The sequence below is a fragment of the Curcuma longa genome, chromosome 11, assembly GCF_044706935.1.
Source record: "Curcuma longa cultivar G26 ecotype Majalengka, Jawa Barat chromosome 11, ITB_CL_G26_1.1, whole genome shotgun sequence".
Classification (NCBI taxonomy): Eukaryota; Viridiplantae; Streptophyta; class Magnoliopsida; order Zingiberales; family Zingiberaceae; genus Curcuma; species Curcuma longa.
In genome coordinates, this window is record NC_133871.1 from 14,264,486 (window position 1) to 14,290,388 (window position 25,903).

Here is a 25,903-nt window from a genome sequence, read left to right on the forward strand (position 1 = left end):
ATGTCCGGAAGACTAAACTAATTTACTCGAGAGTATCTTGATAATTTTGCACAATTTCGCTTCAAAAAAGAAGAGTTAGAACATGAATTAAATATCATCAATTTTAGTGATCTATCTGTTAACGAGAGAACGCTGGTCGATCCATAGCTCACACATGGCATATGGCGTTGAGAAGAACATGAACCAGCATCAAGTCCACAAAATAATAGTGCCCCACTTCTCCATCGCGCCACCGCGCCTTCGCCGGCTTTCGGCCGTAATGCACGCCGTCGTTGCATCGGTTATCGTAGTGCCACGGGAAACTCATGTCGAACTCGTCGATCACTCCTCCGGTGATCAGCCCCCTGGCCTTCAACTTCTCCAGCAGCACGCCATCGAAAGCCTCCATCTTGCTCGGGTTGAACGCGAGGTCCCTGGCGTACCCGCCGGCGGCGATCGTCGTCCGGTAGAATATCCTTGGCGCATTGGCCGTGCGTCGCGTCACATGCCCCATCACTTGCTCCCAGAACTCGGCCGCGTACTCGGCGCCTTGCGCGAAGGCCCGGACGCTCCGCCAGTAGATGCCGTCGTGGAGACCGGAGTTGAAGAGCATGACGTCCGGTGCGGTCGGGCCTTGGAAGAACTCCCAGACGAGGTCCCTGAACCCTTGGTTTCGGAGCGACTGCAAGCCGAGGTAGTTCATCGACTCGTTCCAGTGTCCGTTGAAGACATTGGTGATCCTCACCGACTCCGAACCCTTCGCCGGATTTGTGAAATTGGCATCGAATCGGCGAGGCACGGAGTCAATATCTGCTCGTCCGAGCACGAAATTGAGCAGATTGCGGATGGTGTCGACGTGATTGGAGTCCCCCCAGAAGAAGATCCACTTGTTGCGGAGGCATCTCCACGCCGATTCCTGTGTAAATATCCTGAAACGGCAGTGAGCGGAGTAGACCCAACCATTGCTCTCCAGTGCGGCCAACGGCCCCTCGCACCACGGTACGGGGCAGAGGAGGCTAAGCTCGAGGCAGCGGTACCGCCCCTCATCGTCCACGCCGCAGCTATCGTTCTCGGCGTGCCGCGTCCACCGCCCAGACCAGACCGGTCGGGAGAAGTCGCCGCTGCGGCAGAGGTGGAGCGGCGGAAGTAGAACGTTGCTTCGGCGGAACCGGATCTGGAACTTCCTCATTTGTCGATTGTACTTGAAGCGCAAAGGGGAGAGTTTGAGCCCCTCGAAGCTCCGGAAGAGGAGCACGATGGTTAGGTTATACTCGCCAGGGAAATCGGGGTGAACTTGGAGCTGGAATGAGTAAGAACCGTTTCCGTAGTCTACCACAGGCGGCCGCGACTTCCAGGAAGAACCAGAGAGGTCCGTCTCGAAGTAGTCGCCGCCGACACAGCGCGGACGGCCGCCTTCGCCCAGAGCTGAGATCGAGAACTCGTGGGCCTCCCCGGCGGGCAGCTCGACTACGTGACGGTGGTCGAGGACGGGAACGGAGATGTCGGTGGTGCGGGAGTCGCGGCAAGGCTCGCCTCCCGGAGCCTGCCAGCGGGAGATGAGGGTGCGGGTGAAATTAGGGGTTGAAGGGGCGGAGATCCAGCTGAGGAACTGCGACGCGACGGCGGCGGCGGCTGGGTGAGCCGGAAGTGACAGCCCGTCGGTCGCAGATGAAACGGAAACGAAGACGGAGGAGGTGGCGCTGATGGATACGGAGAGTGCGTCGATGGCCCAGAGGAGGAGGGCGACGAAGAGGGCGACGGCGAGGAGTTTCACCGGAGACCGCCGGTGGAGGGTGGAGGCACAGGCCTGTGCCTCGGACAACATTCTTGGGAGGCGAGCAAGGGCGGCTCGGGCTTACAAGCCACCAGGTGCGGTGGGAAAGGCTGGTAGCAACAACATTGGCACGTCTTTCCTTTTCTGATTTCTTTATTTTTATTTTTTATATTTAAAATTTTTAACATCCGCCGTCGGTAGCTGCGCAGCTGCCGGTTGCTCTGCAATCTGCTGTTTGGTAAATGAAGATTTTGTAGGAAAACATGTGTCGGTGTTGGAGGGATAAAGGGGGCCGCTCGTGACACAGCCTGGCAACCGGCAAAGCCTGTCTTGGCACATAAATCTTAAATATTTTAAATAATGTTTAAGAAAAACATTACTTTTGATATTAAAGGTTTTTCTGAAAATTATTATTATGATATTATAATTTAAAAATATCAAGTTTAATATTGTTTTTAAATTTGAATTTTTTTAAAAAAAAATCTTTTGAATATTTAAATTCCTTTAAATTCTGATGATCTTGCAATAAAATTTTAAGTTGGATTTGTAGAGTCCATCTACATATTTGTGTTTGAATTTTGATAAAAAATAACTATATAATTCATTGGCCAAAACTGATGTATAATTTAGGATTTAGCATAAAATGCATGATTTTTTAAATTTATAAGTAAAGTATTATATGACTAAAATTTTAAATAAAAAATGTGACATATTACTATTTTAGCTAGAATTGATATATAATTATTTTTTACTCCTTTATTTCTTTTTGAAGTGTGGTTGCCAAAATTATATTTTATAGTTTTTACAATTTATCTTTTTTAAAATATTAATTATTTAATCTTTTTAATTTATAATTAGCGTAGCCATTTTAAAAGTTTTATGTCAGGATTTATATCATTTTACTTTAATATATTTTTGAAAAACAAATAATTTTAGATAAAAAAGGACGCTGATATTTTATATTTAAACAAATAAAACTAATTTATTTATTTTAAAATTGTTAAATTGTAAATTTTAAAACTGTTCTAACAATAGTTAAAGATGCTCTCCGATTAGTTAAAATAATTTTAAATTAATTAAAATTACTCTACTTATGTGGAGTAATTATAACTAAGTTACAATAATTTTATCTAACTTAAAATCAATTTAATTAATATTGAAATAATTGTAATCAAGTTTAAAATTTTTAATTAAGTTAAAAATATTTTGATTAATTTTAAATACTTTTAACTAATATTAGAGCACTTTTAGGATTTAGATAATTAGGGTTACAGACACATTATAGTAATTTTGGGGGCAAATTATTATAATAATACTGAAAAAAACTATACTTTTAGGACAAATGACGGGATGAAGTTCAACTTTAATATATTTGGCGCATCATAGCAACATAGAACGTGACAAAAAGAATAGAACATGCACTTTTATTTTTGCTCAATAATTTTATCAATGCATGTTAGGTCATCCACATCACAATTATTGCAAGGGATAGAGCTATTTACAAGAATAGATATCACAATTATCCCCGGAGCTAAATGCAATGATAAGAGATAAAAATGAGAGTTCGATTCTCCTACATTACACTTTATACATCAGCAGTGTTTGAATCGTTCATGATGTTGAATCATTCATTAAGGAGGTGTTTAATTTTAAGTTGTATTTTTTCAACGAAAAATTGAGGTTGAAAATATGTAAATATATAATTGGGATTAGAAAAGGTTAAGCAAATGTAAATATAAATGGAGTGTTTGATGAATATGAGGTTTAGTTATATTTTGAATGTCTATTTACTTATGTACCCTTACTAAATTAAAAAATTATTTCAATTTTAGTTAAAAAAAAATGAAAAGCAGTATACTAGTACGGGCATGATTTGGAGGCTAATTTTCAAAGAATAAAATATTCGAAAAAATCCTTATATATTTTTCACAAAGGTAGATGTGTAATTTGAACTTTCAGATTGGCAAAAAAGACCTCCACAGATCCTTTTTGCCAGCCCCCAATTTTCGATTATCCCAATCTCATATGTACATTCATCATCTAAGCCCAAACACTCATCATCTGTCCATTGCACAAATTTCAAGAACTCAACGGAACATTTACATCTGAAGAACCTTAAACCAAACACCCCCTAAGACTCATCTATTAAGATTCATCTGTGTTTCTCGAATTTATTTTAATAACAGATGAAAAATTTTTATAAGATTAAATCAATTATCTTCAAGATTAATCAATTCAAAAAACTAAATCCTTGATTAAAAAAATAGATATCACAAGCATCTTTGAACTCTCGAGCAACATCTAAGACACAATTGAGGCAACAATTCTCAAGATTTCACTTTGACTGTTAAGTTTCGACAAGGCACAATAAACCAATGAAGTCGAATCAAACTAAAAGGAAAAAAGTGGGCCTAAAAAAACTATTTTATACAATAGGATAAAATAAATAGATCTTTTTTCTAGCATATCCACACTAAACAACATCATGGCGCAAACATCTGCAGGTTTGGCACTTCCAATGTCAGATGAATCGAGAATGCATCTTTCAGACATGGCAGTATACTGCGTTAAAACCTTTGGACAAACAAAATTTATCTCATTCGTTTGGAGGCGAAGGGACGAAAGAGAAGTTATTACCGGGTAAATACCTGTTGGTAAATAAATAGAAGCCTTGGTTATGGAAACGTCAAAAACCCACAATATTTTCAGACAAGGCAATAACAGACCACACACCTAAAATCCAGTCCATTTCTGAAGAAATTTGGAGGAATGTCACCAGTTAGGTTATTGTTTTCAATGTAGCTGCAAAAAGGAAAATAAACAGGTAAGAAAAACAAGCAGCACAAACAAACGAAAGGACGACCTAAGGAATTATGGTTTAGTAATGAAAGTCAAGCTGTAAATCTGTCTGCAGCCACTGCTTCGGATGACAAAAGCATCACAGCTAGTCACGTATTAAGCTGGCTTCGATTCTATGGTTCATTTGATTGAGTTTTTATCAGTTGATGGTTCACATACCTAGACTGTATAAATATAGATATACAGAAGCTCCTATGAGAATTGTGAGAATTGAAAACTCCCTATGAGACAATCCATCCTATTCTCCGATGGTGTGAAAGGCCTGAGGTGTGAGTTTAAAACCCCTACAAGATAATCCTGTTCTCCATGGTGTTAAGCAGCCTACTGACATGAGGCATGAAGTCATGTCTATCCCGTTCAATTACAACCCCATGCTCATCTGCTGATTCTTACCATCGAAGGGCAAATCTCTCCTCCTATGAACCAAAGTCATCCATGGGCTGTGGACTAAGTGAACATAAGATAACCCACTGATCTTGATATCTTCATGGCAAACAGAGGAAGAACATGACAACTATTTTTATGATGGAACTTGGTTTCAATTCCCATTACATGAATATCTATATAATATGTATATACAACTTTAACTACTCAACTCCATAAGGCACCCCTCAGCTTAATAGACAAACATAAACTACTTGCACAACTTCTCCAGAAAGACTTCCATAGCTGGATTGGATCACCACATATGTAATGTCACTCCTCTATGGCAATGTTTTTGTCCTTGAGCACAAAAGAGGGACAGTTTGGCTTTTGTGACTCAAGTGAAGCAAGATGTTGCAAGAACATAAACATAACTATCTAACACCTCCCACATTTAACAAGGGGCATAAACACAGAGAACTACAAACACATTGCAGTAAAACATGGGTGGATTTAGTCTAGCAAAATTTCCAAGAAAAGGTTTGGTCGATAGGCCAAGATTCTATTTATTCCCTGAAAAAAACATAAGTTGAGTAACTAGAAGATAACAAGAGGTCATCTTGTGCATCAACATATGGCTTCACTTGTCAATCTACCTCTTGGCATTCTTCAACATGACAAATGAAATGACAAATGCATTGTGGATGTTGAGAAGATGACAGAAGATGCGGTGAAGGGCGGTCAGGCAAAAAAGAGGCATTCCATCGATGAAGCATGGAAAGGTGATAGGCTTTAGGTGCAAGGAGCTGACGAATTGGTACTAGCTCTGAGCTGGTGGAAGATAAGCAATCGATGAGGAAGCCTCGCAGCACATGGTTGCCTATGATGGCAGCACAGGAAGCTCAGCTGATTAAACTCAAAAAACTAAGAGATTCTTAGATTGGCATCATTCCCCTATTCAAACAAGGGGATTTAGGTCAATACAAAAACAATGGGAGAACAACCTTAGCAAAATAAGAGCTCTTGCTGATGGCTCACAGCGAAGACCAAAGAAACATGTTTTGCCAAGGGAAGCAAGTGAGAAATAACGCACGACAATGTTTGTATCCTCACTCACTAGAGTAGAAGGTCAAGGATGGAATGTCACACAGGTATCACATTGGAGATGTTGCAAAAGTGTCAGGTGGTTTCCAAATATAGCATTATCAATGGGGAGGCAATACCAGGTTATTTACAAGAACAAATAAAAACTTTGAGATATCTTTTAATTGTAAGGTAAAAAGAAAAAATAATGGTGACTTCCTTTGCATGAAATCCTGGGTAATGAGCCCAGTTAAAGGAATAACACAATTGTGGAACCTTTGTCTGCTGCAGACTTGTTTCTGCTGGAGAGCTGTTAATAATGATTAAAAATACAATATTGTTGCTTAGAAAAGAAAAGAAAAGGCAACATCTTTGCAAGACAGAAAGAAGAAAAAGTTGTGCCCAAGGCTACACAATAATGTTACTTACAGTTCTTGTAGCCTCGTCAAACTTGCAAGTGATAGAGGGATCATTCCTTTTAAATGATTGTCCTGCAAGTGTCTTCAAAAAAAATTTCAACAATAAGTAAAATTATTAGGAAATCAAAGGGAAAAGAGAAAAGGAAAAAGTTAAAGATGTCACTTACAATTCTTCAAGATTTCTCAATTTAATAAGGTCTGGAATAGGCCCTGTGAAATTGTTATTGGCCAAAGATCTGCAAACTAAACATTGTAAGGTCGAATTGTATCAACTTCCAACCATCTAAATTCATAATACCTACACATTAGTTAGTGCTGTCAGCTTGGAGATATAAGGTGAAATAGTTCCAGATAAGGCCATACTTGAAAGATTCCTGTCAAAAAAGATTTTCTAGTTTGTTAATTGTGACAACAAAACCTGAATGTTAAATGTAGATATTCATATATTAGGACAACTTACAGAGAGACAATGCATATTTGGCATAGATAAGAGCAGGTTACTCCAACCCACAAATAATCGCGTGGCATACAAGGATCACCACTCCAACCAGGTGGTGGAGTAACAATATTTCCTCTGATTCTTTCCATCGCAATGACTGCAACAAATACAAATTACAGAAAAGATGAAAATAACAATAAACTAAGAACATATAATAGAAGGATAGGAAGACATACCATCTCTTCGAAGTGTCAGATTTCCAATCAAGAAAAGATCAAAAACCTCTCTAGTGCTTATTAATGGTAGACCAGATCCAGGAGTCAATGTGACTGTTGTTTGAACAAAGAGATTCCATTCGTTTGAAAAAACAACAAGGCCATATGATGGGACTGTTAAATTAGAAAAGAAGTTGTAGTCATTTACAAAGACATTCGATGTCCTGGTGCTCTCTAGTGATGTATCAGCAAAATAAAGAGCAATATAATAGATAGCATCTGGAAGAAAATTAGGAGGCCACAGTAACACCAATGGTTTCCCTTGATCTGCTATCATAGCAGTGTTAAAGACGACTGCAGGTGGAAGATTCCAAATATCAGATGTTGTGATAGGTGCTGAATTTTGCATGTGTACTATTAGAAAACGGCTGCCAGTATCTGTCAAATCTGTCATCTGGATATCTACAAAGCACATAAAACTTTTCAACAGAAGAAATAGCATGGATACAGGCTATACACACACATACACACAAGTTATCATCCTTCAAGTGGAAAGTGGCATAGATGGCAATATTTACTTTATGCTCCCCGCAATTGCATCATCAAAATATATGATTATCTTATAGTTAGATGATTTTTTGTAGTTTTCTTGTTTTCATTTCTAAATCAAAATTTCCTTTAGGATCAATTTAACATGAGAGCTTCTAGATAATTAGATATGCTGGGTTTTACCTGGTAAAATATGGAATCAGATCTTAATATGATTGATTTAATATATAAGTTCCTAAAATGAAGCCATTGATTTCATGTTGCAATATGTTAAATGTCACTTTGAAAATACAATAAATCGTCTTCAATTATACTAGCTTATTTAAACTTGTCATGTGTATTGTATTGCCTCTTATCTCAGTGTACGAGGCCATATTTAATGAAATAAATCGATAAGGGTGTCTACTTTTTACTTCTAAATTGGGAATCAGGGCAAACCTAATGCCAACCCCTCCAACCTGATCTGATGGCATCCCAAATACAATACAATGCAATACTGTAATTAGTTCACCCTCCTTCATTTCCTTCCACCATTTTTTCCTAAGGAATAAGAGTTCCACTTATCTCCAAGTTTTTTCTCCTTCAGCCTTTTTGATTTTTTATCTTATCAAATTTGATCAATCGATATATAATGCAATACAATTTATACTGTGACTGTCTATTTTGCAATGATATCTCCCAACACATCCCTTTTTCCCCAAAATAAAATGGCAAGGATCTTGGCTAAAACTTTGACACTAAGCATAGTACAAATGAACGTATTGTCTTAAATCTCTAACTTTCTGCCCAAAGAGAGGTCAAATTAAATAAGATATATCAGCTAGGATTTCTAATTCAAAATTGGGGAATTAGGGTAAACCTAATGATATCTCCCACCTCAACGACATCATAAATATAATAATGTGGCATAATTAGACGTAATACTGCAATAGGTTGCACCTTCCATCCTCTCCTCCCACCATTTTCGTCTAGATAAAATATTGTTATTCATCTTATTTTTCTGCTCTCTAGTTTTTCTGCTTAATCTTTGTAATTCATCTTATGAATCTGATTGATTTATTAACGGAATTTGTACTAATATGACGGTAAATTTTGCAACAATATCTCCCCATTTTTTTTCACAAAAAGCAAGGAAACTGACTAAAATATTGTTATTATGCATATGAGAATGAGATCGATAACCAGAAAGGGCATTCATTTTACCTTATAATAGAACCAGCGGATCCGAAGCTGCTCCTCGCGATGAGGCCCATGGCGTACTTCCTGAAATCCATGCCATTATAAACCGAATCCTCCAACATAATCATCTCCAGGGCGGAGATGAAAGGTTCAGAGGCCGTGTAGGTGTTGGCGGCAACGCACACTCTCATATGCCTGCCCACCGCCAAGAAGACGCCCTCGTAGTAGGACGCCATGCCGACGGCGTAGTCAGCGGTGGTGTTGACGGTGACCCAGAAAGTCCCGTCAACGATCTGATCGAAAACTGGGGGCGTGGAGCCGTTATCAAAGCCGCCATAGAAGTAGGTGGTGCGGACGAGGTAGCGGGCGCCGCGGTAGGCTGGGAGGACGTAGCAGAACTTGAGGGGAGAGTTGAGGTCGGCGCGAGAGGGGAAGAAGCGGAGTGGAGAGGACGGGGAGTAGGCCTGAGAGGGTGAGGTTGTGAGGAAGGCCGGCGGAGATGTATTGGGTGTCGTGAAGCCACCTGAGGCCGTCGGGAGTGGCGAGGTCGGCGGTGGCTACCCTTTTCCCGTCTATATAATATGAGCTATAAAAAATATATATTTTTAATTTTATTTTAAGATTTAGACTTTAAAATTAAAGATTTAATATTTAATATATATATATATAATTTAATATTCATGGAGTATGTCCATGTAAGATTCCTGTGTGTGTATATATATATATATATATATGCAGCGTGTATATATATATATATAATAAAGCAACGCCAGCAATAAATTAAAATAGTCACCGTTCGATTTTACAGTATTAAATCGACCGTAATTGAATGGGTAATTGTGATAGTTTGCCTATTTTAAAATTTAATCCAGTTGATAACAAATTTATGCCCTATTGTAATCCAGTATAACACATCACTAACAATCCAAGAAGCAACGCCAGCAACTAAATTAAAATTGTCACAATATTAACAGTAACAATAACGAATGCCATATTATATAATCCAGTTGATAACGAATGCCCTATTGTAATCCAGTTGCAGACTATGCCTACCATGTTTAAGAACACAATATTAACAGCAGAGCTAAAAAGTAATACACTATCTAGCATTTTACAGAAATCTAGATTACAGACTGTCTTCTGTTCTTGCACAAAACTCTCTGAGCTGTACCAAGCCTTGCAACAAGATTCCCACCCCTAAAAACTTGATTAAACATCATGTGTCCTTGATTCATGAAAGGTTTTGGTTGAGCTGGGGAGCCGACAATGACTCTCTTTTGCACACTGAAGCATAGTTTGTTTGTAGTAGGGTGTGCACCATCCAAGTTTTCTGCATTGGTGGGGCTCGACATTAGTCGAAGCCTTAGGCGAGGTGAAGAAACAGTTGGTATCTTTGATTTGGGAAATGCTTGCACTAGAGATGGGCTTCTGTACTTGCTACTGGATGCCAGTGTGTTAAAATTTGTCTTTTCTGGAGTAGTTGCTGCTCGAAGAGAAGTCTCTCTTGTGGCAAGAAGAGAAGTCTCCCTGATGGGAGTGAAGGTGGCCAACGACCTCCTATTTGGAATCATCAGCTGCGATAACTGAGAACCAGTGATGTTGTTTTGGTGTCCCGATACTGACAATGCTTGTGTTCTTTGTGTCACATCTTGCAAAACTGCAATAGAGGACCTCCTCTTGGGTTGAGCTGGCACATTACGGACTACTGGTGCCAATGTTATCCTTCTTGATTTGTATAGAGGTTTAACTGAATCTGTCTCAGAAGCCCTACTGGTCAGCAGACTATTCTCTTTATCTAGTGGCTGCGCCCTTCTATTTGTTTGATATCGTGAGGGCGGCAACTGATTTGTGATTCTCTGTAAAGGAGGCCTCTGTCTTAATGGAGCCATTGGAGGTTTTAGAAACTTTGCAGCATCATTCTTGGTTTTCCTCTCAGCATTTAATTGATTTTCCAGTTCTCTTACCTGAATGGAACCAAAATAGACAATATGGAAAAAGCAGTTGTTGCTTAGTTCAGGAGGAAAACTAAAAGTAAAAGCGATGTATACTCTAATGGATCAAAGAGTATTAAATTTAAAAATAACCTTGTGCTGGTAATTTCTGCTTGTTTGCTCAGCTTCTCTGACCTGCACATTTGAAATATTCTGTTTTAAGGATACTAATTTGAGAGAAGCTATATATAGTAATGAATGGTGAATAATAGAATTTTTTTTCCTGGAATATAGAATATATATTATTTAATTCATACTGTCTTGATTAGGAGGTAACAATATAAACAATTTGTTCCCCAAAGTCGTGTACAACTTGGAATTACTAAGTTTACGTGTATGTACTGGCTTGGCTGAAAAATTGGGCCAATGATTTTGGATGATAAGTCCAATTAGGAGAATACCACATGGCGACCTTCAATAGACTAAATGTTATCATGTTTTTCACTAAGAGCAACAATTTGTGAAGACAACTTCAATTTGTATAGGATCTGAAATTCCTAGTACTACCTTATCTTGCAATGTTTTGAAAACATTCTCCCGAGATGCGTACTTCAGATGCATCAATTGCAAGCTTTCATTAAGCCTTGTTATTTCTTTTTCATTCTGAAGGAGCTTATCAGCCTGTACAATAGCTCATATTAGGCATCAGATAGCTCTGGAAGATACAAAGCTGTATATATATTGCCAAATAACACAAAGAATTTAATTAGCAACGTAGCCCAAATACCATTTGTTTAAGCTTGAAACTCTCTGCTAAATCTGTCTGTTTACGGACAGGGCCATGCTCAATCCCTCTGACTCTGCTAGCAAAGTTTAACGAGCATAATGTTTCGCCTAAATCTGTTGAACATGGGCTGATCTGTACAAACATGAGCGTCTTGCAATCTCCTCCTATCGTGTTTACAACATATAATATAAACAATAAAATAAGGACACGATATAAACCATCTATTGTTTTTGAAGCTAAACCACAAGATTACCAAAGCTAGATATAATATTGTTTAGGTTCATTCTCACCTAGAGAGCTTTGGAGCAAATGAGTTAGCTTGGAGTTCCTGCATAAGCACACCTCTTTTAGCAAAATGAGAAGTTCAAAAAAAATTTAGTTTTAATAGAGTAAACTAGAAGTATGTGAACATTAGAAGGAACCTATAAGGAATATGAGGGTTCTTGGAGGCAAGAGCAGAGATCACGTCTCCCAAAGCTGATAAAGACTTATTGATGAATTGAGATTCCTTCAGCCTCTCTCCTTCCACTTCAACCTTACCAACACGCTCGCTGCCAGCTAAATCAACCAACCACAATCTACTTGTGCACTTCTGACCATCTACAAAACTTTCACCCTCGATAGTTACCCTCACCAAGCTGCGAAAAGCTTTAATATAACCATGCTGGTAATAATAAGAAATTGTTTTAATTGATTTAAAATGCCAGGCAACATCTTTCTGTAAATGCGAATGAACAAAAAGCAACTGTTCATTGTAGTCAAACAAAAAACATGATTTGATGGAATGCAGGAAAAGAAACTCACGAATGAGAACGGCTACTCATTTCGTTAGCATTTGTTGACCCCACAGCTCTGTTTCTTCCTCCATTTGTTAGAATTTCCCAGACCTCATCTATGTTGCCAACTTGAGCTTGGGACAGGCCAGGTACATCTTGAGTTCCATCTGATGTTTGCTTTATCTCCAATCTTCATCCAAGCAACGAAGTCCACAAATGAAACCATTACTTTGTAAGTGATATGAAAAGAGTTTCCTACAAATATCCATCATGTGATTGCAAATCCTTCCAGGATACTACCTCTTGGAAAGTTGGTCGGGGCCATCTGCAAGAAGATCTCTGATCTTCTCATTGTAAACCTCCAGCATGCTGACATAGAATTCATATCTCATAAGAGAACTTTTCTGACCAGAAATATTGAATAATTCTTCTAACGCTCTGTAATTAACGCCTCTACTCTCTGGAATCCCTTCCATTGTGAAAGTTTTTCCAGATCCAGTCTGTCCATAAGCAAAAATGCAAACATTGAAGCCATCCAATGCCGATTTCACAACCGGCAACGTCTCTTTGAATACAGCATCTGCAATCACCAGATTTCCAATCATGAATTTGAACTTTGTTAACATTTGGCACTCAATCTATAATTTGGCATCAAGAAGCCACCCTTTTGAAGATTTAGTTTGACCGCAAAACGGGGAAGGACTATGCCACAACAATCATATTTTGTACTCAGCTTACAATTTCTTTTTTTAAAAAGAGAAATTCAAAGTTTAACTCTTTGAATGATTTAAATATATACATATGTGCGTGTGGTTCTATAAGACATGTACGAATTACTATACCTTGGTCATCTTTAGGTCCGAAAACATGATCAAACTTAAATGGCTTCTTGGATGAGTCGGTGCAGATGACCCGGAGTTCAGTATCTTGTGCGGGGTCAAAATCCACCACACAGGAAGATCCTTTAGAAATCTCTTCCGAGCTCAGAGGCCTACACCTGCAGAACACTCTGATGTTACCCTTGAGCTCAATGACCTCATTGTACAGCCTCTTCCTCTCTTCACGCTCGTCAGTGTACTTCTTCTTCAAGATCTCGTATTTAGGAACGCATTCCTCGCAACATTTCTTTCGCAGGTTTTGGCATTCATCCCTTAGCCCTTGATTAGCCTCCATGAGCGTGTTGTGCTTTCGCCCTGAAAACACACCAATGGAACTGAGTGGCTGCCAGGGAATTCTCGTCGAATCACGGAAGGAGGTGGATCCTTACCAATAAGAAGCAGCGCAGACGATAGATCAGGGAGAGAGACCGCCTTGAGAATCGGAGACGGTAAGGGGCATTCATCTCTGATCGCCTACGAGAATTGGGGGAAAAAATAAAGTGATTGAAGAAAAAAATTCCGATCGAAGAAAAAAAAAGATTCATTACCTGGACGATATTGTCGATTGATTCTTGCTTCTTATTCTCCAGCGTTTCCTCTGATGAATCTTCACCGGGCGCCATGGCGTCTTCTGGCATGGAGGCGACAGGAGACGACAGCGGCAAGGGAGCTTCTTCTTCCATTGGATCTGGAATGATCGCAGATGGAGATTCGGACTCGGAGATGCGAAGAAATGGGGTGCGTAGGGTTTCTAACGGTTAGTAGATTTGCGAGCGTTTGCCACTTTGCCCTTTATTGTTGCTGCCGTTTCAAAATTTGAATTTCTCTCGTGAGGACCGTTGGGTTCAAAATTTAATTTTTGCCTTTACATTGAAGGGCAAAAATGAAAGAAATTTTATCTCTTACCTAAACGGAACAGAATTTGAGGAAATGATAATTTACATTTAACATAAATAAAATATTATTTATTTTTGTCGAAGTCAACAAAATGGGGAAAATGGTTGGAAGAAATAATAGTTTACTCCCTTCCCAACTGTCGTTTAAAATAATAATATAAATAATTATAATCAAGGAAAATGTAGAAGGATTGATTACCGTATATAGTTAGTTAACTTAGGTTGATTAATATATTTTTTATATCAGATATTCAATTTCGTTCATTTTAAGATGGACGATCCTAACCAACTTTAGTAAAATGATTTTTGACGTCACACTCTAATATCATTAATTATTAATATACAATCTACAAATTTTAAATCCTAATTGTTTGAAAAAAAAAACATCCTTCACTTGCCACCCCCACCGTGCAGTGCACGGGAGCATGTTATTAATGTTTTGAAAATTGGATTCGACGATTATATTGTTCAGTGGTTAAATCCCCCATATTAATCCAATCGAGGAACATACTTTTTTTTCCCATCTTAAGCACTGAAATCGTACTCTTAGAAACGTTATTACCCTTTTTCACTTCTGATTTTTCCTTTTCCAGGGGTCAACTTCGATCCTATATTCTGATCACAGCAGTGGGAAATTGAGAATCATCTAATTAGAATCTACAGAATTTATCAACCAATGCGCCATCCAATTCTTCCTATAATAATTAAATCGTCAAACGAACAAAAGAATGGGAGCGTATCAATTACAAAATAATGTGTTCTGTATCATTCAATTCCTCGTGCAGTCCTGCTCCACAAACATGGCTGTACGTTTTAGCAAGAAGCTTACCGAATCTTGTAAGATTGAGTTTGACATTCTGCTTATCAAGGTAGATCTTCTTCATCTCCAGCCATCCCCTGTTGGTGATGAGGTTGGTGTTGACCAGGACGGGGCTGCGCCGATCGTAAAGCTTCAACAAGGTGCTCTCCTCGGGCGTGATATTGTAGGCTACGTACTCCATCCCCAGCCGCCGAGCCGGTTCGCCGTAGAACTCCTCGGCCGGCTTCTCCAGCCCCAGCGGCACCACCTGTATGAGCACCGACGACGGGCGCATGAAGAGGAAGTGCGTCACGGCGGCGCCGTGGACGGCGAGCATGGCGTCGGCGGGGACGAGGGCGCGGTGGATCACGTCCAAGGGAGTGTCCCGCTTGGGCTCGATGATTTGGACATCGAACCCGGTTCGCTGGCACGCCCGCACCAGCTCCCGCTGGTTCACCAGCACCCGGCTGCGTTTGCGCACGAACACCGCGATCCTCGGCCGCCGGCAGCGAGAGCACCGGCCGGGCGGTTCGCGGCGAGTGGACCGGACCAGGGGTCGGAGGAACGGTGGGGACTCCGCGGCCGGCGGCGAGGGCCTCGACTGGGCCACGGCGTTGTAGCCTTCGTGAACGAGAGCCTGGAAGTCCCGGATGCCATTACCTGCATCGCCATGCAGTTGAAAACTAACAAAAAACTTGAAATACAAAGGGGAAAGTCTGAACAAATTCTCAAGTCACGCAGCTAGTTCAATCTAAATTTAAATGTATGCATCTCGTGAACAGAACACACTGAAACAGCGAGAATCCAAGATCTCGTTGTGTCCCTCGAAGGAGTAGTAAATGTCACTAGTTCAAGAAAAGGGACAGGGTTTTAGATGGACTGAGATTGTTACTGCTACTCCTGTCACATCACATGCTGTGTTGCTATCTATACCCCACTACTGCGACATTCGAATCCAACTCATCCCACTGATTAAATGAAGTGACCTACTAGTAAATTAAGTGACCATGAAAGGGAGGTAGTTGAGCTACTTCCACCAAATTAAATATTGTTAGAGAGTAGAGAGGAACCCTCCAGCTAAGTTGCTTCATCGTCCAGTGCGCGGCTTTGCCGCATGTGAAAAAGATGAGGCGGGCAGACCAAAACGGGGAGCGTGACATTCCGCTGCACGCAGGAGATTATTTGGGTGAAATCTTTCTCACTCGATTCCTAATCCTTGTGTCGGTGTGCTTGTTTGATAGCACTGCTCGAGACATGGCCATGTTCTGTTCCCGTAGGAATCACGCCTCCTCGATTGATGTGCTCGCAGCATGGATTGCCAGCTGCTAGCTTTTCTAAGATTTGTGTAAAATGTGTTTAGTTGGACAGAAACGAAAAGACTAATAAACGGGTACACATCATTAATTTATTTGAAAGAGAGGATTTCTTTTATTTTGAATGAAGGGATTAACAAAGTTGCATTATTAATTGTCATTCCTACAACATCCAAAAGATCAAATCCACTTTGGACGTAACCAAAAGTATAGAAATGAGTTCCAATTTGTTATCTTCCTTTTCACCTAATTAGACATAGAAATTTGATTAGTCCCTCTTCCTTTCATTCTACTTTGGCTCCCTCTCTAGAATAGACATGTCCTTGTGCTTGTGCAAAAGATAAAGAAAGGGAAAAGGAGGGATAAGTAAGAGAAATAATTAAAACTCATTTAGCACAAGGGAAAATGAATACTACCAGTAGTTCCATTTTCATAATTATGTCGACAAAAAGAACACAAAAGTTACTTTTTTTTTGAACTTCTATTCATTTGTAACTCTACAATACTCACACAATTAGCTGCATCGTTGCCTTCGATACTGTCTGTATTTGAGCTTTTCTCTTTATCCACGATGGTTAACTAGCCAACCAATTATTAATGATACTATTATTATTCCAACTGCCAACACAACCTCTGACTCAATTGGTGTGAAAATCCTAATCGATCTTGAATATGTAAGGCATGTTCATTGATGAAGTACAACTAACCATGGTGATCAAGTTCGTAGCATCCTAATTTTCCGAGATGGTGAGATGTGAGCCAACAGAGGAGTTGTATAAGCCTATATGAGTTAACTAATATTAACTTAAACTTATGCATTTTAAATTAGTCGTTAAGCCTAATAAATTAATGGATAAATTTTCTTCATATAGAACAATAAAGTTATTTATGAAACATAAGAAGAAAAAAATTATAGGTATTAGAAAGAGTTTGAATAATGTAAGGTATAATTAGAAAGAATTTCAATAATGTGTAAGGTATAGTGTCATTTTGTTCATCCCCGTTGATGGACTAGACGGATTGAGTTCATCGAACTAATTGTTTGCTAAATCGATCAAAATAAGCAATCAGAAATCTCGAGAAAGTTTAACGAGGAGGAGATGGCCGGAAACTTACCGTTTGGCATCAGCCACGGGTCGATGATGAGCTCCCCGTGGATGCGCAGGCCGACGATCATCTCGGAGAAGCAATGGACGCGCCTGTCCCGCCTGAAATCCACCACCTGGTAATTGGTCAGCCGCTCCAGGAGGGGGCGGTACCGAGCAAACCACCACGGCCGGTACTCCGCCACCACCAGCACCACCTCCCCCCGGAACCGCTGCGCCGTCACGTACAGCGGGATCAGCCCGTCGCTGAACTCGTGGTACAGGTTGCCGGTGTAGCCGCCGTTGGAGAACAGCAGCGCCGGCACGCCCTCGTGCCGCACGTCACAGCCCTTCTGGCTGCCGCCGCTGCCGTTCCCCGGGCGGATCGAGATCTCCTGGATCGTCCTCGTGATCGTCGCGTCCCACTTCCGCGTGTACGGCCGAATCCTCTCCGCCGACGACTTCAATCCGTACACCAGTACGGACGAGGAAGCGAAGTCGGTGCGGATGTCGCCTCTCGCGTAGCAGAGGTCGCTCCGGATGTGGCTCCGGTCGCAGCAAACGAACGCCGCTGCCGCCTCGTCCGTGCTGGCGGCGGTTCCTTCACGATCAAAATAGCAACAAACAAAAAAGGGCACAAATCAGGGCGGATAAGTCGACCGACAACGACGCCAGTTTTCCTTGTGAAATTATCTTTCTGAATTTCGTTACCATCGATGAAAGAAGAACAAGGAGGCGCCGCCGCCACCGGATTTTCTTCGTAGGCCTCGAGGTGGTGGGTCTCCGACGGAACATGCGTCTTCAAAGATTCCGATTCTTGCCTCGATTCTGCGGAAACTAGATAAGGGGCGATTGAAATTGGAATTCGAATTGGAATTGGGAACGGCCTAATTTAGAAGCGGAATTTAGTAATTCTTACATGTAGAAGAAGAAGCGGATGCCTGCACGAAGGAGGAAGGAAATGGGGACGAACAAGCGAGTCGAACAACCGACGCGAGCGCATAGAGCGTGAGGAGCAGCAAAGGGAACATACGGTGGAAGGAGTTGCTCTTCCTTTCCTTCTCCGTCGTCGACTTCACCGGCGGTGGCAAGACGGCGATGGCGATGGCCCTCTGCTGGCGATTCATGTTCCTTCACGACCCTGAGGCGGAAGTATCTACCCCGTCGCGTAGACCTCCATATACAAACCGATCCCTTTGATATGGATTCCGATGAACGATGACGACGAGAAGAAGAAGAAGAAGAAGAAGAAGGCGAATCAACAAGGTGGCTCCTGAGGCAGTACAATTCATGAAGATGTTCACAGATAGAAAGAGCCTTATGCACCGACCCGTTCACCTACCCACAATTAATCCTGAAGAAGTTAAAACTCGAAAGCAAAGGCTTTGCTTTCCCAAACGTTGCTGCCTGACTTGGATCAGCTTTTTCCCAGACTATAATTTTGCTAGTTAAGAACAAGAGATTGGCTTGGACCAGAGGCGACTAGGGCAGCCTGAGCACATGCCAGTGGACTCTCTTCTGCTCTGCCAAAATGGTGGAATCCGTCATCTTAGCAGTTCAATCGATAAATCAATTCACCGGCTGGTCGTTAAAACTACTGTAGTTGGATAGGTGTGCTCGACCAGCTTATGGATCTAATGCCGCATTAGCTGAAGGGAATTATTGGCGGTAGGTCAACAAGCATGGGTTTTTAATACCATTAGTTGCCTGCGCTTTGTTGTTGCATGTTTTTTTAGAGAAAAAGAGTGCCCAACAGAGATGATAAAAAAAAAGAGTAACAGTTTACTTCTTTTGAGATGTTGATGTTAGGGAGCTTTTGACCATGGTCCAACCCGGGCGTTCTGTTGGGCGTATGCCACATGATCTAGCCCAAGAAGGATCAATGATCCTTCTTTGATATTTCAAAGGATAGACGAAAAAGTAAAGGATTTTTGTTTCAAATTTTAACGTGAACGGAGTCTTAAATGTTTCCATATCAACCGACAAAATATTGCGTGTAAATATATATACATTGAGAGAAAAGGGATTTGTACGGGGAAGGGAATTTGTTTCACTTTGTCGATGTGATACACAGATACAGTTCATATATATATATAGTAGGGCAAAGTTTGCATGCCCATTGGTCATATTTGCACTTGCATGAAATAGTATGGCCGGGCGCGGTCCGTGGGTTAGCTCACAGGCCTAACTCAGACCTATTAAAAATAAATTTCGGCCCTGCTCAGCCCGACCACAATCCGTTTACTACCCTCACAAAGTTTCAATTGACACAGTTTAGCCTATTTATCTGAGAAATGATTAAATTTGCTTCAACTCTTTGAGGACATTTGCCCTACAATCAAGCAATTAAGAGGGAAGAGCCGTACATATTCTTCTTCGATTATGTTTCCCTCGTTCCACATGTTTGGTTTCGAGGTCATGTCGGGACGATCTATCCTCTACACACCACCATCGCCCCCTTCATTCCCGCTTCTCTTAGATTGGTCATCATTTACAAGCCAAGACGATGGAAGAAAATTAGCTAGTTGCAGGTCAACGGATCCCATGGCGAAGGAGAAGAGAGCGAGATGAAAAACTAGAGAATGTTCAAGGACAACCAGCTCGTCAAGGCTTGGGAGTCCACCATCCGCAAGACTACTGCTGCTCATCACCAGGAGAAGCAACAGCCTCCTCCGCACCACGCTCGCCGTCGCAGCGTCGCTTCGGCGTCCATGTCGATTCTTCCCAACGATGACCAGCTCGATGTCTCTTCCAGTGACACCGCCCCAAGTACTCCTCCCATGGGGAACGATGAAACGGCCTCCTCTATCTACCACGCCGAGCGTGTTCTCTCCACTGGCGACTTCTACACCGGCCAGTGGTGCGGCAACGTGCCGCACGGCCAGGGCAAGTACCTCTGGACCGACGGGTGCATGTACGAAGGCGAGTGGCACAACGGCAAGACGATGGGAAAGGGCAAGTTCTCGTGGCCCTCCGGCGCCACCTACGAAGGCGAGTTCAAGGCCGGGTTCATGGACGGCTACGGCACCTACATTGGCGCGCTCGGCGACACCTACCGCGGCACTTGGTCCATAAACCTCAAGCACGGCCACGGCGTGAAGTCCTTCGCCAGCGGCGACTACTACGACGGCGAGTGGCGATGTGGCGTGCAAGATGGGCACGGGCGATACGTGTGGAAGAACGGGAATGAGTACGTGGGGCAGTGGCGCGCGGGCATCGTGGACGGCCGCGGCACGCTCGTGTGGGCGAATGGGAATCGGTACGACGGCGGATGGGAAAATGGCCTCCCCAAAGGGAATGGTAACTTCAGGTGGGCGGATGGAGGGCTTTACGTTGGGTATTGGAGCAAGGAGAACGGGAGCCTCCAGCAGAAAGGTGTCTACTATCCATCTCCGACGGCCTCCTCGCCGACGGCCCGAGATCCCTACGTCATCTTCATGGCCGGCCTCGGAGATTGCAAGGTGTCCAACGTCGAAGACGTGTCTATTCTGCCATCCCAAAAGACTCTGAATTGGCCAGCCACGGAAGCTGATAATCTGGCACAAAAGCAAGCGGCCTGGAGAACCTCCAAGACGGGAGAATTGCAGACGAGGCGGCGGCGAGCTTCGATCGAGACGGCGGCAGCCATCGGGGCGACACAGCGAGGGCACCCCGGACACCATGCTAGCAATACCATAGGTGGGATTGGAAGCAAAAGTGGCTTTTGGTATGCGGATGACCTTGCGAACGGTTGCGACGGGGAGAATGAAGAAGGTAGAAGAAGTGAGGTCGGAGGTACCACAAAAGGTGTTGATGAGTTGCCTGGCGAGTTGGATGATCAAGTGGAATTGAGGGGCATAGGGAGGATCCCACTGACAAGGTCGCCGGCTAAGGAGGCAAAGAAGCAAGGTGACACAATATCGAAAGGACATAAGAATTATGAACTGATGCTCAATCTCCAACTCGGAATCAGGTAATTAAGAGGAAATTGATTTGTTTTTTGTTTTTGTTTTTGTTTTTGCTTCGTTTCATGATGTTTATGTTGTTTTCTGAAATATTCACAAAATTATTACTTTGGTGTAGGCATGCAGTAGGGAAACTTCCTGAACCCAAGTCACTTGACCTCAAGGCACCTTCATTCGACCCAAAAGAAAAGATATGGACAAGGTTTCCACCAGAGGGAACCAAACATACACCCCCACACCCTTCTTGTGATTTCAAGTGGAAGGATTACTGCCCTCTAGTTTTCAGGTTTGTCTTCCTCAAACTCCTTGAAGCATTTTCTCAGTGTTGTTCTTAAACTAATTGATTCAGACAATAAGAGGACATGTGTATATATAGTTCGCAATTGAACTGATTTTTTTTATTTAATGAGTGTTCAGGACACTTCGCAAGCTATTCATGGTTGATCCAGCTGATTATATGCTTTCAATATGTGGAAATGATGCTCTGCGAGAACTTTCATCTCCTGGGAAAAGTGGAAGCTTTTTTTACCTTACGAATGATGATAAATACATGATCAAAACAATGAAGAAATCTGAAGTAAAAGTAAGTTGTCACGTTTTAAAGTTTTTATAAGGAACACCTTCAATTTCAGATTTCAGTATTTGTCAAACCAATTAATGTTGTATTTTCCTCTACAATTGGGTTCCTTGCAGGTTCTTCTAAGGATGCTTCCGGCATACTACAACCATGTTCGAGCTTTCGAAAACACTCTGGTGACCAAGTTCTTCGGCTTGCATTGTGTCAAACTGACTGGGGCTACTCAAAGAAAGGTTAATTGTTCCTCCGAGCATACCTTTCTAACACATCGATATATATAAGACTAATACGAGAGAAGCATCCAATTGCTTCAACACTTCATTTGAATTTTCGATCGAAAACACTAAACTCTGAAGCCAAAGTTGTTGATCAACTTATTTTCTGATCAGGTTCGATTTGTCATAATGGGGAACCTCTTCTGCTCCGAGTATTCCATCCATAGGCGTTTTGACCTCAAGGGATCTTCTCACGGTCGTACGACAGATAAACCTGAGGCAGAAATCGATGAGAACACTACTCTCAAAGACCTTGATCTGAATTTTATATTTCGACTGCAAAAGTCTTGGTTCCAGGAATTTCATAAGTATAACTTAACACTGTTTTTTTCTCCCCTCTGTTCTTCATAGTGAAGTATTCTTACACGCTGTGTTGATTTTAATAGGCAAGTCGATCGAGACTGCGAATTTCTGGAGCAAGAGAGAATTATGGATTACAGTCTCTTAGTGGGAGTTCACTTCAGAGAAGCATCCGTCTCCCAAGAAAATGAGGGTTGCTAATTTCTAACAAAAATTACACACAAGTTTTTTATATGATTATTTTCTATTGTTCTTGTTTATTTAATATTTTTCAAACACAGTTTCTACTGAGGTAATTAACACCAACACTGGAGCTACTCCTCGCCTTTCTAGAGCTGATATGGATCAACTTCCTTGTGATCCAACACGGTATGCCTTGATGCTTAATATAATTAGTTTCTTTTAAATATCATTTAATTTAATTTGTAGTACTAAACTTTGTAAAAATATGGATTATTATTGCCATTCTCAAGCTATAAACAATGTTTATTTAGCTACCATTTAACCTAAAGATGGATTTAGTTTGATTATTTAGAATAAATACACTACAATTAAGATATGATAAAAATTCATTTAATTATATGGCATTATATTGCAGGTGGGCATCTACAAAATTAGGTGCAAATATGCCGGCTAAGGTCGAATCGATACTTCGAAAAAATGATCCTGAACCATGTCTGAATTTTGAACCAACAGGGGAGTTTCATGATGTGGTTTTATACTTTGGCATTATAGATATTCTCCAAGATTATGATATCACCAAGAAGCTTGAACATGCCTACAAATCTTTTCAGTATGATCCAACCTCTATATCAGCTGTTGATCCTAGACAATACTCAAAGCGATTTCGCGACTTCATCTATAAAGTCTTCATAGAAGAAGACTAATCGTATCTACTTGGATGAATTACCGTATGTATGCTAATTTTACAGAATTGAACATGATGTTCATCGATCTTACAGAAAATCAGAGGTTAATTTATCTTAGGAGTCATTGTTTTTTGACTTGTTCCTCGATTGTCGTCGTCCATAGGTTGATGTTGTTTAAGAAAATTTAGGTACATTTTTTTTATGTCTATGATTGTGTCAAGGACTATCAAAGTTACACTTGAGTTGTATATTTTTGTTTCAATGTTTAGATGTATAACTTAAAATGTATTATGAATTATACTTAAACTCTTTTATTGAGTACTAATGTGGATGTTTAGGGTAGAAGCTTTACTGATAATTAATTTTTAGGGTTTGATTTGGATAAAATAGTAATTAAATTTGATGCACAATAATCTAAAATGTTGATTGATGCTTAAGTTTGCTACTTTGGTAGATAATAGTAAATCTTTGAAGAAGATTTTCTAACTAAACGCAAATTCCAACTGGTCCGAGGAGGAGTTTTCTAAAACAAGAAAAAATAGGCAAGTCAAAATGGGGGCAGCCGCAATGGGATCTTCATATGTCCTGTCACTATCAAAGCTTTTTCCGTAGATACGTCACCCAAAAGGGGAAATCTATATATCTATCCCGTTTTCCACCAGATTTATAATAGATCTAGTGGTTGACATTTTATTATTATTATTATTATTATTTGCACATGTAAGTGAAGTTTGATTATTCTTCTTCATGGAAATTAAGGAAGGCCATTCAGTGAAGTTTTCATTTGGAATGCCGACCAGCTGCTCTATTTGACAAAATATCTTTTTCTTCGCCCACTTGATATGGGAAAAAATTAAACTTTGACCACATTTAATACATTGCCAACTGAATTTGTAAGTTATTCAGAAAATGACAACTATCTACACCCATAAAGATGATGAAAATTAGAAATAAATAAATAAATTTCAATAATAATAAATATTTTAGAATTTAATTTTTAAATGGGTAGGTTTTGAATTTATTTAGTAGATGAATTAAACGAAAATAGTCTATCTTTTATTTAAAAAATAAAAAAATTGTATAAAAAATATATACCCTTTATTATCATCTTTATAAATTAAAAAAATTAAAATAATAGTTTATTTTGTTCTTAAAATATTATTATTTCAGTATTATTAAATCAAAACTATTATAAGTTTTGAATAATACGGAGTAATTTGAGTTAATACATTATAATTTTTGAATAAAATTGCTATTTGATTGATTTTAACTATCTTTAAATAATTTTTAGCAAATTTTAATATAAGTATTTCATGTGCAGTAATTTTAATAAGTAAAATAATTCTTTTTCTTGAGTAGAATACAGGGTTGACGAATGAGTAGATTATACTACATAATTGGCTGTCCGTTGACTGATTCATCACCGACCAGATACAAAACTAACGGCCGGCAACCCGCGGAGAAGACTGGTCAAGTCAACTCCCTCTTTGCTATATTAAGATGCGCTGTTGGTTTAGACTTCTCATAAGTCGTCAGTAATCGACATGGGGAATGCCGTCCAACGCGCCTCTTGCTGCATCTCCGCCTCCGAGGGTCCCATCAAGCTCGTCTTCTGGGGCGGCGCCACCGAGCTCCTCCACCAGCAGCAACCCGCTGGCGAGCTCATGTTCCGGTTTTCCGACTGCATCGTCTGCCCCGCTGACGCCTTCTTCATCGGCCACCCGGTCCCCGCCCTCGCCATCGACGACGACCTCCTCCCCGGCCGCACCTACTTGGTCCTCCCCCTCGACAAGTTCCCCTGCCACGGTAACCCGCTCACCGCCGCGTCGGTGGCGTCGCTGTCCTCGACGCCGCGGGCGCCGCTCGCCGGCTGCCCGTTCGCCTACGTGAAGGGCGGCGATGGCCGGGCGATGATCAAGGTACTCCCCGAGTTCATGACGAAGCTGGTCGTCGGCGGCGGAGCCGATGACGGAAGAGGCGCGGGGAGATGGTGGGAACGCGGCGATTTGCACCACGCCGGAGCTGAGGAAGCATTTCGCGCAGCTGGTGGGGCCGAGGGAGAGGCCATGGTCGCCGAAGCTGGAGACGATAGCGGAAAGCAAGAAGAGGTTATTGCTTGCAGGAAGCCTATCGCCTGTTAGATTGTTAGGGTTGACTGACAGGAAAACTTGTTAATTAATTAATTAGGCGATAATTATGGCCTCTATAATTTATTAGCACTCGAATTTTGAGAAACATGTTAGGGCAGTACTTTGATTAGCTAGGATCCTTAACTGATTAACAGAAATATATATGCTCTCTATTATGATTATGGTGCCAAATAAACCAACTTACACGAAGCAGATATGTGCTAAAAGGAGATTTAATTTGATGAGTAATTAATACTTTGATGAAAAGCGTTTTTCATTTTTTTTTTGTTCTAAGCTGATTTTTTATGTATATTAACGTGTAGAGTGATAAAAAGTTTTAATTTTTTTTTTAAACTTGGAAACATATAAACCTTTTTTTGCATATTTCTCGCAGTGGTTTTCATATGGAGGGAGTTAGAACTTTTCAGAAAGGACAAAGTCATCCCAAGAACTATAATTAGCTTCCAAAATTGTAATGAACTGAA

The 25,903-nt window shown here is 41.0% G+C and overlaps 4 protein-coding genes and 2 pseudogenes across 6 annotated transcripts; 2 read left to right on the forward strand and 4 right to left on the reverse strand.

Annotated features, from left to right (window-relative positions):
- Positions 1 to 42: 42 nt before the first annotated feature.
- On the reverse strand, positions 43 to 1,851 carry LOC141841206 (uncharacterized). The gene has a single exon (XM_074729343.1). It carries the CDS (start codon positions 1,802 to 1,804, stop codon positions 149 to 151), a length of 1,656 nt encoding a protein of 551 aa, XP_074585444.1. The 5' UTR covers positions 1,805 to 1,851; the 3' UTR covers positions 43 to 148.
- A 2,498-nt stretch (positions 1,852 to 4,349) lies between these two features.
- Positions 4,350 to 9,969, reverse strand: LOC141837177 (putative LRR receptor-like serine/threonine-protein kinase At1g67720; annotated as a pseudogene).
- Positions 9,970 to 9,980: 11 nt separating this feature from the next.
- On the reverse strand, positions 9,981 to 13,929 carry LOC141842420 (kinesin-like protein KIN-14J). Its single transcript, XM_074730626.1, has 11 exons — positions 13,780 to 13,929; positions 13,621 to 13,705; positions 13,196 to 13,546; positions 12,654 to 12,933; positions 12,382 to 12,543; positions 12,000 to 12,215; positions 11,868 to 11,905; positions 11,578 to 11,741; positions 11,358 to 11,471; positions 10,944 to 10,985; positions 9,981 to 10,823 (listed from the first exon to the last, which is right to left on the reverse strand). Exons 1-11 carry the CDS (start codon positions 13,912 to 13,914, stop codon positions 9,981 to 9,983), a joined length of 2,430 nt encoding a protein of 809 aa, XP_074586727.1. The 5' UTR covers positions 13,915 to 13,929.
- Positions 13,930 to 14,803: 874 nt separating this feature from the next.
- LOC141838247 (xylan glycosyltransferase MUCI21-like) lies at positions 14,804 to 18,658 on the reverse strand. 2 transcript variants are annotated; one of them, XM_074725667.1, is made up of 4 exons: positions 18,244 to 18,652; positions 18,036 to 18,161; positions 17,356 to 17,925; positions 14,804 to 15,586 (listed from the first exon to the last, which is right to left on the reverse strand). In XM_074725667.1, the coding sequence occupies exons 1-4, from the start codon at positions 18,449 to 18,451 to the stop codon at positions 14,871 to 14,873; spliced, it is 1,620 nt and encodes a 539-aa protein (XP_074581768.1). In that variant the 5' UTR covers positions 18,452 to 18,652; the 3' UTR covers positions 14,804 to 14,870. The 2 variants fall into 2 exon arrangements, with proteins under 2 accessions (XP_074581768.1, XP_074581769.1); XM_074725668.1 differs by having other exon boundaries at positions 14,867 to 15,563; positions 18,244 to 18,658.
- Positions 18,659 to 19,906: 1,248 nt separating this feature from the next.
- Positions 19,907 to 23,307, forward strand: LOC141838246 (phosphatidylinositol 4-phosphate 5-kinase 6-like). 2 transcript variants are annotated; one of them, XM_074725665.1, is made up of 9 exons: positions 19,907 to 21,120; positions 21,184 to 21,276; positions 21,387 to 21,554; positions 21,686 to 21,851; positions 21,962 to 22,078; positions 22,235 to 22,428; positions 22,507 to 22,613; positions 22,702 to 22,789; positions 23,019 to 23,307. In XM_074725665.1, the coding sequence occupies exons 1-9, from the start codon at positions 19,907 to 19,909 to the stop codon at positions 23,305 to 23,307; spliced, it is 2,436 nt and encodes an 811-aa protein (XP_074581766.1). The 2 variants fall into 2 exon arrangements, with proteins under 2 accessions (XP_074581766.1, XP_074581767.1); XM_074725666.1 differs by having other exon boundaries at positions 19,907 to 21,020; positions 21,111 to 21,276.
- Positions 23,308 to 24,832: 1,525 nt separating this feature from the next.
- On the forward strand, positions 24,833 to 25,680 carry LOC141838248 (uncharacterized; annotated as a pseudogene).
- Positions 25,681 to 25,903: the final 223 nt, after the last annotated feature.

What these genes read in the sequence shown, in the direction of transcription:
- LOC141841206 (XM_074729343.1), bottom strand. Translation starts at nt 1,804, where the DNA reads ATGTTGTCCGAGGCACAGGCCTGTGCCTCCACCCTCCACCGGCGGTCT.
- LOC141842420 (XM_074730626.1), bottom strand. Translation starts at nt 13,914, where the DNA reads ATGGAAGAAGAAGCTCCCTTGCCGCTGTCGTCTCCTGTCGCCTCCATG. An exon ending in GTCTGCGCTGCTTCTTATTG is followed by an intron (nt 13,547 to 13,620) that starts GTAAGGATCCAC and finishes GTGTGTTTTCAG; the next exon opens with GGCGAAAGCACAACACGCTC. An exon ending in ATGAGTAGCCGTTCTCATTC is followed by an intron (nt 12,216 to 12,381) that starts GTGAGTTTCTTT and finishes AGCTTTTCGCAG; the next exon opens with CTTGGTGAGGGTAACTATCG.
- LOC141838247 (XM_074725667.1), bottom strand. Translation starts at nt 18,451, where the DNA reads ATGAATCGCCAGCAGAGGGCCATCGCCATCGCCGTCTTGCCACCGCCG. An exon ending in ATCCGCTTCTTCTTCTACAT is followed by an intron (nt 18,162 to 18,243) that starts GTAAGAATTACT and finishes CCCCTTATCTAG; the next exon opens with TTTCCGCAGAATCGAGGCAA. An exon ending in TTGTTCTTCTTTCATCGATG is followed by an intron (nt 17,926 to 18,035) that starts GTAACGAAATTC and finishes TTGATCGTGAAG; the next exon opens with GAACCGCCGCCAGCACGGAC.
- LOC141838246 (XM_074725665.1), top strand. Translation starts at nt 19,907, where the DNA reads ATGTTCAAGGACAACCAGCTCGTCAAGGCTTGGGAGTCCACCATCCGC. An exon ending in TACTGCCCTCTAGTTTTCAG is followed by an intron (nt 21,555 to 21,685) that starts GTTTGTCTTCCT and finishes ATGAGTGTTCAG; the next exon opens with GACACTTCGCAAGCTATTCA. An exon ending in CTTCCTTGTGATCCAACACG is followed by an intron (nt 22,790 to 23,018) that starts GTATGCCTTGAT and finishes ATTATATTGCAG; the next exon opens with GTGGGCATCTACAAAATTAG.